The sequence below is a fragment of the Sesamum indicum genome, linkage group LG2 (genome assembly GCF_000512975.1).
Source record: "Sesamum indicum cultivar Zhongzhi No. 13 linkage group LG2, S_indicum_v1.0, whole genome shotgun sequence".
NCBI classification, from domain to species: domain Eukaryota; kingdom Viridiplantae; phylum Streptophyta; class Magnoliopsida; order Lamiales; family Pedaliaceae; genus Sesamum; species Sesamum indicum.
The window spans coordinates 10,474,662-10,489,417 of NC_026146.1; the positions used below are offsets into that span (position 1 = coordinate 10,474,662).

The following is a 14,756-nucleotide window of genomic DNA, read 5'->3' on the forward strand; positions in this document are numbered from 1 at the left end:
TTTTTCATCCACCTCGCTCAATTTTCGACAATTTTATTTTTTGTAGAAAATAAAAAAAAATTACAGTAAAGACAAAATTAACAATTCCATCGCCACGCCCCAAGAGTAGGACCCCTTCTTTAGCCCCTATTCTTAGATACGACCTAACAAGAATCATAATATCAATATGTTCACCAAATCATAACATAAAAACGGCAACGTCGTTCCCTCATCTCCATATCTAGAACTTCCAAAATCACCATATTACGAGGTTTCACCAAATCATAACATAAAAACGGCAACGTCGTTCCCTCATCTCCATATCTAGATCTTCCAAAATCACCATATTACGAGGTTGTTTGTTTTAGAAGGAGTAACTACTTTAGGTGGTCTCAAGTGTATATAAAATTTCAATGTTCATGAAATAAGTGGATAATTAAATGTATTTTTGGTTTTACAACGTATCTCATATGATATTTTTGTTCTTTAATTTTCTATGATAGTATTTTGATTCTATATTTTTTTTAATTCTTACAATTTCAGTCATTTTGTTCGATGGAGTTCACCTCCACTGATGAGAAAGGTAAATTCCCAAAATAAATAAATAAATAAATATTAAAGAAAAATGGAGAATCAAAATACTACTGCTAAAAAAATACTAGCAAAAATAGGTTAATATGAATAAAAATCCCAATTTTAAAATATTGTATGAGAGACACATGCATTTTAACTCTAAAAAAAAAAGATAAAAATTATAAATTAAAAAGATGTAAAATCGAAATGTCATATCTTATTAGATGTGAAGGATATATGGTCATTTTGTTTCTATCAAAATTATTTTTATTTTATTAGTAGAATTAGGACTCTCGGGAGCAAAGAAGAACTATATACACCTGGATAAGAACTAATTTCGTGTCTTGGATTAAATGCATTTTTGTCCTGTATTTTTTATTTTTAGATATTTTAGTTATTTATCTTTTTAAAATCGCAAATAGGTCCTGTAACTTTTAAATTTTTCATAATTTTAATTATTTAGTTGCCGGAGTTTGCAAAAACTTTTGGAAAAAGAAAAACATGTGCCCCACACATGTTTTTTTTTTCTAAATTTGGAGCTTTTGTTTTCATTAGTCAATTTCTGTCGGTATGAAAAAAAAATTTGGTCTTGTATTTTTTTGTACTTTGATTTTTTAGTCCTTTATCTATTTAAAATAATAAATTTGTCCTGTAACTTTTATTTATTTGCAATTTTGGTCCATTAAATTGACCAATGATAACAAAATTACTCAAGAAAAAAAGAAGAAGATGATGAAGCACAGGAGGGCACATACTTTTTCTCCAAAGTTTGCAAACTCTGGCGCCTAAAGGGTCAAAATTATAAAATAATTAAAAGTTACAAAACTTATTTACTATCCTAAAAACTAAAGAACTAAAACATCAAAATGCAAAAAAAGTATACAGAATGAAAATTTACAAGTTGTCTACTGAGGTTTTTGAGGTTCTTGTCGAACACTATTTCCAGGAGGGCTTTGAGTTCTCCATATATATATATATATATATATATATATCGATATTTTTATCAGAATAGTGTTTGTTTGATTATGTGATTGAACACGTTCATTTGTGTCTCGAGAACAAACCTAATTTCTTCTTGAAGGACTTTTTCGATTTTTTAAATTCCATGACATTTTGATAACACTCGTTAGAGATAATTTTAGGCTTTAATCCCATTAATTATGTAAAGTGCACAATACGCATTTTTATAATAAATTAGCATGTACCCTGTGCTATGCACATAATTTTAAATTTTTATAGTAAATTATGAAATTATACATTCAAATGTCATAATTATTTTTTTAAATTAAAAGTAATTACTTTAAAATTAATTTTTTCATAATTAATCATTGGGTTATAATTATATTCAGACCTCCTCTAAAATATAATTACACTTTTCTTCCAAATTAGTAGTTTTAAAATTACACTCACACTCACTCCGAAATTCATTGTTTACGCCTGACCTCCTTTTGTTAGAATTTGAATGAAAAATGCTGATGTTGGTAAAATTTTTTTATAAATATCCAAGTTTACCTTTTATTTAACGTTTTTATCCATATATGTATATATATTACATTTATCTTTAATTTTATAAGTACAAAAATATACATAAAATGTTAAATGATGGACAAAATTAAAAGATTATGTAATTTTCTTTTATTTACATCAGTATTTTTCGTTTAAACTCTAATAGAATAGGTTCAGATTTAAAGCGAGATTTTTGGGTATAAGTGTAACTTCAAAATTTTTGGGGAGAAAGTATAATTAAATATTTTTAGAGGGGAACAAGGTTAGTGTAATTAATTAATCCTTAATTATATTATGATTCAAGCCTAATTGCTATATAGGTCTTAAACCATCGATCATCCGATTGCGCTCATACGTGTTAGACAATTTGAAATACACTTCATCCAAGTCAACAAATTCGAAACTTAAGGTTCACAGTGGGTCGGATCAGTTAAAGATCATACTAACGTGGGCTCGGTCCAAATTTAGCCCCCTACCGTTCATGATAAGTCCTAGAATAGACATGGACTTTTAAATAGACTTGAATTGAGTCCATTTATAAACCCAAATTGAGTCCATGAATCGGCTTAATTGAGGCCAGATCATGACAAGACCAAGCCTAGATTAGGCCCCAATGTGATTATTTTATTTTTATTTTATTCTTTTCCTGAACAATTACTTAAGTTTATGATTGTGTTATGAAATAAAATAAGTAATAAATTAAATCACGCAAATAAAAAAATAATAGTTAATTTGACGAACAAGCTTACAATGATAAAATTTAGATGATAATAAATTCAAAAGGGATTTAACATAAACTTTGAAAAGAAAATAAGCAAGGAGTTTCAAAAGTATAAAAAAGTTATTAGAATAATTAGTTTAAGAAAATAAAATAAAACTCATATGCCATATATTATTTTTATAGAAAAAAAAAATGACCCAACGGACTTGGCCCAGATCTGGGCTATTAGTTGGGCTGATCCCAAGTTTCAATACCTAGGGGATCGGCGCAAACCAAAGTAGGTCTGATTCAACCCAATCCATTTTTTATTAGTTCAATCTAATTCTGGGCCGAACTAACTCAACTCGGCCCATTGTGCATTTTGATTTGAGACAATAAAATCATGGGATAATTACACTCCCATTTTCTGAAATTTGATGTAACTATACGTAAACCCCTATAGTTTGAAAAATTAAATCTAGCATCCTGAAGTTTGCTTCCGTCTAACAAATAAGTCCTCATATTAGTTAAAATTCACTGAATTTGCTGATATTAACAAAAAAACTGAATGAAAATATGATATTTATCTTTGATCGATTTTAAACTGACTTATTGCAGGTTAAATAATTATTTTCGAACTAAATTACTATGGTGAAGATGTACCTCATCACATGCGTAATGCGTGACCACAAATGAGAGTAATCAGGCCGTAAAAAAATTATTTGACCTATTATAAATCAGTAATAAGTTAATTAGGGGTAAATATTAATTTTTTTCTAATTTTTTTTAATTAATATTAACAAATTCGGTGAATTTGACTAATAGAGAAACTTATTTATTAAATGAAAACAAACATCAATGGTGCTAGATGTAATTTTTCATACTATAGGAGGAAAGTGTAATTATCCCTAAATCATTAGAATATCCAATTATAAAAGAGAAACTAGTTATTAAACAAACCAAAATGAAGAAAGCCAAAACACACACACATACACACACACACACACAACAATAACAACATAAATCCAATTCACGCAAACTAGTACTAAAATCATTCAAACTTGGATCAAACAGGAGCCAAAGTCTCGATGAACTGATAAGCATCGTTACGTTGAAACTGCAACCTATGCTCTACGTAAATCCTATCTCTTGTCAAGTCCAATACAACCTCAAAACTACCGTCACAAAGCCTATGACTGATTATTTTCCCCGGCACATGAAATAAAACCGACGACTCTTCTTCCCTCTCCCCTCTTACAATCCCCATCACCCCAACCGGCCCATTCATCTCCCCTGCAATCGGGTTCAAATCCACCCAGTACTTCTCGAACCAACCCGACCCATCTGCCAGCAACTCGAACACTATCAAATATTTCATATCGGGCCGCAAATACATGGCCAGGCAATGGAAATGTCCGTTCGATTCCATGATGTAATTCTTGTTGATTTCTCCAGCTTTTCTCCAGGGAGTCCGGATTCCAGGCGGGTTTCCGAGGTTTCCGTTTCGGAGATCCAAATACAAAGATCTTGAAGTGGGTCGGATCCAGTATATTCCTTCATTCCAGTAAATCCCGTTGCAGAGTTTCACGCTGACGGCGATCGAATTCTCCCCGACAACCTTCCATGTTTGGGACTCGGAATTGTAAACTTCAACTCTGTAATTTGAGGTAGAACTCTGCGCACCCTTCAAGCAAACAACGTTGTAATAGGGTGATTTTGAAGGATCAAAAGCCAAACAAAGCCCGAAAATAACCGCCTTCTTCCGCTTCTCGCTCCCGTGATCGATCGACAGCTTTCTCGCTTGCCTCGTGGTGGGATTGCACACCAAGTAATCTCTCCGGCCGTAGGGCGAGTTTCTTGATTCCACCAACAACAACCCGTTACTGGATTGGAGGATTCTCGTGTGGGGAGAGGTGAAATTGAACGGGAAGAAATGCTTGCTTCTGGGGTTGAAGTAGAAAAACCGGAGGACGTTGCGGAGGAGGAAAGACGGTTGAGGCTTGGGGCGGCGACAGTGGTGGAGGCGGGTATGTTGACGACCGAAAGACGCGGCGAAGATGAGAGACTGCCAGTGTCTGCTTACTGATTGGAATCTGACAAGGGTTTTTGGTGGGAGGAGTAGGATTATTTCCAGCAACAAATCATCGTTGCCGGAGATTATTTCCACCGATCTTGGAGACTTTGGCCTTTTGGCGTTCATCTTCAGTAGTGTTCTTTCTTGCTGCAGAAGTTTGAGAATTATTTATAGCAGTAGAGGGAAGGGGATATGTATATATATACATTCGGAGAGTTTTGAGATGAGAGGAGAGATAAAGAATCAGAGAATTATGATGTAAATGTGCTGATTTATGGTTTTTAATGAATAATTATGACTTTATGTAGCTGTAGATTTTTTTCCTCTCCAAATATATATGGTTGGGGAATTTGAAGTTGAATTCTGGTTTTTTATTTTTTTTAAATTCTTTTATCTTTTTTTGGGATATCTTTGCATGGAATTAAAGACCTATTTTGGAAAATTTTTAAATTTTGTTTAAGAGGTGTTAAATAGTTGAAGACTTTATTTGCAATTTTAGTTATGTAATTATAAGTGTCCGATACTTGAATCTTTTAAAAAATAAAATTATGATTTGTTCATTTTTTTTTTTTTTAGATTTTGGGATTTGAGGATTTATTTTGTAGCAAAAGTTCCGAATCTATTGAAAATTGGTCTGAACAGGTCATGTGTTGGCTTAAATTTAAGGATATTGGGTGACTTGCACGTGTGACTTTTCGATTAACTTTTAAACTTTTGGCAAAAGGGTGTTCTTAGTAAATAGTTATAAAATTAATGGACTAAATCGTAAAGTTTATTTTTAGAGGACCAAAATATCAAATACCTATAATTTATAGGATCAAACTTGCAATAAACCGATTGCTAAATTAGACATTTTAAAAAACCACTAATTACACTAGTGAGGCCTAGCTTAATGTGCGAAGGTAGGGGTGGCAAACGAGTCGAGCCGGCTAGATTTTGAAATCGACTCGAGCTCAAAAAATTCGAGCTAACTCGAGTTCAGTTTTCTCTGTTCATCAGCTTGCGAGCCGTCTTGCGAGTTTTTTTTATTTTTTTATACATATTTTTATGTATAAAATTTTTATATATTTAATTTTATATTCAATTCTCAATCTATTTTATACTCAAAATTGACCATATATTATAATTAATAACATTTTATCTTGGATAGTAATAAATTATGGTACTTTTATTTATATATTTAATCTTTATACAAAAATAAATTTAATCAACAACTTAGTAAATTATAATATTTTTTAAATAATTAAATATTATTTAATATGACACATATAAACTTTATGTTATATTTGACATATATTTGGATTGTGTTATACTTTTTTTAAATTGACAAGTAATTCACTTATGATTTTTTTATCTATTTCTGAGTTTTATATTTATATCAAGATACATAGTATGCATTATGCAATCTATTTTATTACTTATAAATTTATGTTAAAATTTAGTGATTTCTATGAATTAATCTAAAAATAATGATAATAATAATAATAATAGTGATGGTTAAATAATTTTAATTATTTTAATTATTATTTTATTATATATATAACAAGATCAAAAAATTTAATCAATAATTACGATATCTCCAAATTCAGATACCCGATTCATACTAAATTTATATATAAGACTGTGTCCATTAGATCATATCAGGTGGTATGATTTAAAATCACATGACCTAATTCAACGATACACCCTCTTGAATGATTATTCTTATGTTTCGAGTATTATATATTGACATACGTATATCCAATAAGTCAAAAACTTTACCAAATGTATTTTCTGTAAGTTTAATCATATCTAACGGTTTGATTTGAATTTTGATGGCCCGATTAACCCATGTTGTTCAATAATGAAATATGATAGTTATACCAATATAATACTAATATTTATAAATATATAAATTTATTGCAGATTGTGAACATATATTAATCTAAACTATAAAATATTGTTATGTATTTCAATTGCATTATTTCAGATAATGATACTTTTCTACAATTTTAAATTATTCAGTAAGATTTTTTTGGTATATTTTATTAATTATATTAGTACTAAACTAATTAGTAGTTTATATTTATAATAATAAATTATAATTTTTATACTATATTTTGGTATATTTATAACATAGTATACATTATGCAATCTATTTTATTAATTATAAATTTATGTCAAAGTTTGATGATCCCATGATTTACTCTAATAATAATAATAATAATAAAAAATCAGTTGGAGCTCGAGCTCGAGCTCGTCTAAGCTAGAGCTAAATTTAGCATGAGGTAAATTTTTAAATAAAATTATTAGATAAATTTTATTTTTATATAAATAAAGAATTAAAATTATTTATATTTAAGGTAAATTCTAGGATCTTTTTATTATTTTTTGAAATTGAATTATTATTTGGCCAAAAAATATTAGATAAATTTTATTTTTATATAAATTATAAATTAATTATTAAATTTTATTTATATTTGATCTAACCTCTTTTTATTATTTTTTAAAATTAAAATATTATTTGGTGTGAAAATATTTTAATATTTAACAAAAAAATAATAAAATAATGAATTAATTTTTAAAAATTATAATTATAATATTTGAGATAACTTTAACATCTTATTATTATTTTTAGAAAAAATTTACTATTTATACTAAATAAAATTTTCTAATATTTTTTATTTCTTAAAAATAAAATATATTTATTTTTATTTTTGGTCAAATTTTATTAATAATTTTTAGAATAAATAATAATTTAATTTTCAAAAATAATAAAAAGATGCTATAATTTATCTCAAATACAAATAATCATAAATTAAAAATTATTTTATATTTATATTAAAATAAAAGTTTTCTATTATTTTTAGTTTTTTAGAAAATAAAATTTACTTGTTAAAGTTTGTGTTCAAAGTTTATTAAAATATTTTCAGACCACATAAGAATTTAATTTTATAAAATAATAAAAAATGCTAGAATTTATCTCAAATATAAATATTATAATTTAAAAATTAATTCATTATTTATATAAAAATAAAGGTTATCCTAATAATTTTATTTAAAACATAAATTTTATTTTTTTATAGCTTGTGGTCAAATATTGAAATATTTTTAGACTAAATAATAATTCAATTTTAGAAAATAATAAAAAAAAACCCTACAAATTATCTAGAATAGAAATAATTATAATTACAAAGCTATTTTATTATATATATATATATAAATAAAATTTCTCTAACATTTTTATTTTTTTTAAAAATATTTTCTTTCTTATAGTTTTAGACAAAATTGGTCTGAATATTATTTTGGTACAATTAGACAGAGCCTCTGAAGTCAGAAGTAGCCAAAGCCACGTGGCCTAATGGCACTTAAGAGCAATTAATTGCTATGTGCGACGCACATGATTTTTTGGGACTTAAAAAGCGTGTTTTCGTGTTTTATAGTGCCTATAACGACACTTACCAAAATTATCGTATCAAAAGCAATAATGACTTTTTTTAATGGTATCAAAATAATATTTTCACATTTTTCGTAATTTGTTTATTTAGTTTTACAAAAGTTTTGGAATCTTTTTTTTTTAATTTAATTTTTCTAAAATTCTTGAAAATAACCTTGGCTGTTGAATCATTAATTCTAACTGATTTTAATTACCACTAGAAAAATTATATCTTTTAACTAAGGTTAATTGCAATGGTTAATAACAAATAGTCTTAGCAAATAGTTACTCATCACAGTCATACAACGGTTGTTGGCCGTGGTTTTTACAAGGATGGCTAAAAGTCATGACAAATGTTTTGACCACGGCTCTTAGCCGTAGCAAATAAATTTTTCATAGTGGAAAAACTAGTATTTTGCATCGATTTTAATTAATTATAATTAATAATAATTATTTTTACCATGATTTTTTGCTATTATAGCTAATAGTAACTTTTTCGTAGTGTACAATATTAGTACTACTCGACAAATTATTGTTTTTAAGTCTTTAAAAGAAATTATAACTTTTTAATGAGCATTTAATTGTGTAAATTTTATAACTTAAATATTTTCAAATTATTATATTTGATTTTATACTTTTTTTTTTGGTGCATTGGACTAATTTTGGCCTTAAATTTCATTACAAAATTGACTCAAAGGTCTAAATAAAGTTGAATATAATTTAAATATTAGAAAAATCTAAAATTACAAATTAAACAGTAGTGATTAAAATGATACAAAACAAATTTCCAGGGACCATCAGTGATATTTGTCCATTTAATTTTCACGTTAAGAGTTGAAAATGAAACTCTTGGGATCCTCTTGTGTTCTGACCAAATTTTCATAATCCAAGAATTTCTCGTAGGTGTGTCTAAATTTAAAAAACATTATGGAAAATTTCATGGTACACTTTTTTGACTAATTAATTAGCCTTAATTGTACAAGGAAGTCTTCATGTGTAGAATAACATAACAGAAATTGTACTATTTATTGAATTCTTTTACCAATAATTATATATATAGTAATAAATACAAAAAAGGAATTCCACTAAAAAAAATTCAATATATTTGAATATTGCAATGTTTATCTTAGGCGCGAGTGATTTAAAGTATTTTTTTCATATAACTATTTTTTTTAAGTGATACGTGATTAATATTTTTTTTTTGAATGAAAACGTTCTTGCCACCCACCCGCCTGAACTGTGAAATGAAATTAAATAAAGAAATAAAATCTAAAGCACAATTGCATAAAATCCAGGGTGATAAACCTATATCAATGAAAATAGGGATTTAAATTAATTTTTGGTTGGTAATAAAAGTAAATACTTTCCACTCATCAAAGTCAGCATGGAGGAGTCACCCCTTCACACATCACATTTTGGTAAGTGGGGAAAGAGGCCATCCATGAATGTTATTTCCTTAGCAAAACAAAAACATTACAAGTTGCACAAATATTTAATTTTGTTCCTGAATAGGAATTCATTTTATATCCCAATTGGATTCTTGATATTACCATCATAAAGTGGACATTTCAACCTTCCTAAATAAGAGGCTCATTGCCCCCTATAAATAATTGCATAATTTCAAAGGGTCAAATCATACAACAAGAATAAAAATCTATATGCAACCCCCCATGGCTTTGATGACCTACCACACCTTGAGAAAGACATATTTCTATAACTTTTACCCCACCAAGGCTGAGGAGGAGGCCTCTAAGGCCAACTCCACCCCGCCTAGCTCCCGTCACCACCGTATGCTGGTGGAGATGAGAGATGTGCATCCGCCACCAGTTTTGGATCCATCTCACCCGTGGCAGATCAAGAAAACCCTAAACCACTATGAGATTGCATCAGGCAAGATTGTCGTGTCATTCCATGACACGTTTGAGTATATCCTTCGGTACTGGAACTTCTGCATGGCTAACCATATTGCCATTTTAGGGCATAGGGTTGCGGTGATAATATGGGATGTCACTAACGAGAAAAACCCTAAGAAGTACGAGGGGAACGATGTTTATTTCCAGATCACCCCTAGCGAAAATTGCATTCTTACATGCATGGAGATGATGAGAGACAGGAGACTGAAGGTCGATGACTACATTGGTCTCTATTGGGACTCTCGGGAATCAAATTTTCGTATTAAGTTGTTCTATTCTAGTACTCGATAATTATTATTTTTCGCGAGTTATAGAGAAAAAAATCATGATATAATAATGTCATTTAAAAATAATTTGATTCTTCCCATTAAGATTAGTTGTTCACATTATTGGGGGGACAGTTAGGATACAACAAACGGATACCTAATTAATTATATATGTCGTTGTAATAAAGACATTTTGCTATATATGAACAATTTCATAATTGTCATTCTTGATTTTAGCTTATTTCATTGAGTTATTCTTTCATGCAGTTCTCACCATTTCTATATTTATCATAATTACGATTTGGAAAAAAACAATACTTCCGACTCCAAGCCTATCATATTCGAGAAAAGTTCAGTATATGGTATCGAACTATAAAATTCATCTTATTTATATTCTTGAGGTTCAACACACCAATTCTAATACTTAGCCATCGTTGAAAAGATCGTAAAACTTTCAAGTTTAAAAATGGTGGTTAATTATATATCATTTAGAAGGAAAAGCTTAGAGGGAAACATACTCATCTTTAATTTTCATAAATCAAAGACCAGTCCAAAGTTTTAATAGCATATTACCCCCTGTAAGATCATAAATGGGAAAACAGACCCCTGAATGAAAGAAAAGGATACGCACTCTACCTCCCTATATTAGCCTGATATTTTTTTGTTAGAACAAAATTGTCTTTATATATATATATATATATATATATATATCTTAAAGTTGACATGAGAAGTTAGTTCAGTACTTATGTTTTTTATTAGTAAATGTGACAAAACAGACATTACACAGGTAAAAAATCAATCATTAATTGCATTTTGCGTGAGTAAGGTGCTCAAAAAAGGGTAAATTGCCTATTTTCTTTCATAAGAGGAAACCATCAAGATACTAAGGACAGATAGAATTTGACGAATATTTATAGTAGAACCCTACAAGAAGAAACGAAAAGAGGAAGTCCCAACACCAAAAAAGTGTAAATAAGGCATATGACCTCTAGTCCAACTTCATTTGCCAGGCCAAATTCAAAAATAGCATGCGGAACTTAATTCAATAAGTAGAAAATTTTATTGGGTAAAACATTCTTCGAAATCAAACAACACGTCAACATATCTGTAAATTTTAAAAAATAAGTAATTTACTCCATTCCGAATTTCACTTGCAGTAGAATGTAATAGGCGGTTGATCTTTGACTTGTATAGTGTCCGTCCTCACTTACTAAAATAAAGCATAGATTAACTTTCCAAACTACCAATTTATATATATTTATATATATATACAATAAATTTTGTCGTAAAAGAAAAAAAAAATCAAGCTAAAAATGAATACAGAGGTAGTGAGCTTTTTATTCAAAAGATCGGGGAGATGGATTGTCATCTTCTTTGTTCAAGAGTTCTTTCTGTTGTTTATTTTCTTACGGGGGGCTAAAATGCTATTAATCCATGAAATCATATAGGGATACAAAAGATGTTATAAGAGATGATTTTGAGATGGTAATAACGACGGATTAATTTTAGAGACTTATAAATTTATACGGAGTTGCAATCAGTTTACTAACGATTTTAGAGACATTTTTTCATAAAGAAATATTTTGAAACTTTTAACGCCTTGAACGAATTGTTGCTCGTAAGATTTGCCTCTGCTCTATCAGCTCGAATCTGCATATAGGGATATCCATCTTTGATTTTTGACAGATACTGATATATGGGTTTTTGAGACGAAAAAATCCATCATAAACCCCAATTCTCTCTGATCTCCCCCATTTCAAACCCTAACTGATCTAAACCCAAAATTCCTTGAGAATTTTTGAGAAATTGCCACAAATCTTGAAGAATTCGGGTACGGAGTTGAAGTCAGCAGTGGAATGTAGATGAGTTTGAGGAATTCGAAGCTTGTGGACTTCCCCAATCCCAAGTACGACAGGTATGATTGTATTTCTGGATTTTTACGCTTAATATCTACAGTAGTTTAAAATGGTTAAGTATGTTTAGTATGGTAGGTTTCGGTGAACTTTGTATTAGGAAAAACGGAGTAAGATTTTTTTTTAGGGTTTTTAGGAAAACAAAAGACTTCATATAGAGGGAAATATGAATAAATAACAATTTATTCCCTGTGATATTACAAATGAACAAATTATCCCTCTATGAAAAAAATAATAAATTATCTCCCTATATTTTTAAAATAAAGCAATTTATTAAATTACTTTTAAAAAGTACAAACATATAAATTATTATTTTTTTAGTAATTTGCAATATCACATAATTGTTTGTATTTTTTTCAAAGAATATTGCACATGTGTAAAGTAAGTATTTGCACAGTTTGTGGGATGGTTTCCTAACATTTGCAATCATTTGTGCAGCATTTTGAGATAAAAGTAGCAACATTAATGTTTTGGCAGATGCTAACGAGTTAGAAGAATTGCCATTCTCTTGTCAAATTTATGTACTAATTTTTCTAAGTTCGCAGTATGTTAATCTGCAAGTTTTCGAGGTAAAACGGCTAAAATACAATTTATATTTTACTGTTTTCAGAAATATTTAAAATACTTTCTATAAAAAATAAAATAATAAAAAATCCTGTCTTGATTTCAGTATATAGCAAAATACCCCCTCGGATCCAGAAGTGTATCACACGCACACTTCATGCAATTGGAGCTTAAGTTTTGACCATAAATTAATATTTACATTAATTTATAAATCGTTAGATCTTGCTTGATATACATCTAACTGTTGAAATTTGTAGAAAATAGATAAATGGTTGTGATCAGGCTCGAAATCGCAGATCGTACTTCGGGCTCGTTACCTGCCTTCCTTTCCCGATCACCAATATTCTGAGAATGAGAAAAAAATGTTACCTAGCCAGGAAAAGTCCCGGCGAAAATACTCCGACGCTCAAGTCAGTTTTCATCATAATAAAATATAATCCTCACGGAAATACAGAAAAGAAAAATCATCCCCTCAATGCCGAGTACTTGTGTATTCATAAAAAGAAAAAATTACCTCTTTCTCTGGGATTTTCTCCTTCTTATATTGGCCGCACCCACGTCGTGCTGACGTGTCCTCCCACGACTTCATATACGCTCTCACAATTACGCACACGGCGCTAAGGGTCCGGTGTTATGGGCATTAATTATGCCATAAAATATCTAGTTACCAAGGGACTAACACCCGGTCAAATCCCCTAGGTGCATTAAGTCACTTATGCCCTTTTTTCAGGAGGATATATTTGTCTTTTCCGAAATTACTCTCATCATTACTCCCCCACTTCTTGAGTGACATCACTCTAGAAGTCGAAAAGCCCTATCAGACTGTTGGGTTGGTGATCTCGGAGTGTTTTCGAGCTTCCACGTGTTGCTCATCGTCTCGTTCCTTGATTTATGCCTCTCCACTAGACAGGTGTCGCTTAGTGATTGGGCAACGGCCAAATTTGAAACCGCCTTCCTCGTTATATATATACAAATCCATTTCAAAACATTCCCTTTTTTCCACACATATTACTCGACGTCGCTATATTGAAGAGTTTGATCTCCAGTTGCTTCTCCAGTTGCTCTCCTTCAACTCCCGATACTCAAGCTTATTTTCAGGTACCATGTCTTCTCCTAATACTTCTAACATAGGGTCTAACTTTGCTGTTGTTTCTTCATCCACTCCATCCAATATACTTCTTAGAGATTTAGTACCCTCTAGACGTAGATCCCGTCCCTCTACTCAAGCGAATAGGTCTAATTCTAACGAGGCCCCTGCCCATGAGAATTCCCAATCTATGTTGCAGCGAAACCCTTGGATGGGGATAACCAGTACTGTAAGGTTACAACTCCAGAATATAAAGGACAAATTTTTTATCCCCCCTAACTATGAAATAATTATACCCCGAGCCTCCGATCGTATGCATCAGCCTCCACCCGGGTTTTGTTCTTCTTCCTCTATGCAAAATCTATAAGAAGAGCATTAAACGTTTATCTTTGTACTTATCCATCATAGAGAAAATTTCATATCCCGCCATTGAATCCACTAGAACGTCAATCCTCGGTAATGGATAAGGATCTTTCGGGCACGCCTTATTGAGATCCGTAAAATCTGTGCACATTCTCCATTTACCAGCTGGTTTCGGCACCAATACTACATTAGCTAACCAATCAGTGTATTGAACCTCGGACACATAACCTGCTCTGAGCAGCTTATTTACCTCTCCCTCGATGATGGTATTTTTCTCACTTCCAAAGGTTCGTTTCTTCTGTTGGACAGGTCGTATTGAAGGGTCAACATTCAACCTGTGTACTATCACCTCAGGGTTTATACCTCGAAAATCTGACGGGTCCCATGCGAACATATCGACATT

General features: G+C 30.3%; 1 protein-coding gene across 1 annotated transcript; it reads right to left on the reverse strand.

Annotated features, from left to right (window-relative positions):
- On the reverse strand, positions 3,825–4,958 carry LOC105155901 (F-box protein At5g07610-like). The gene has a single exon (XM_011071885.1). The coding sequence runs from the start codon at positions 4,956–4,958 to the stop codon at positions 3,825–3,827; it is 1,134 nt and encodes a 377-aa protein (XP_011070187.1).

Excerpts from the sequence above, each read along its gene's own strand:
- LOC105155901 (XM_011071885.1), bottom strand. The coding sequence starts at position 4,958 with ATGAACGCCAAAAGGCCAAAGTCTCCAAGATCGGTGGAAATAATCTCC.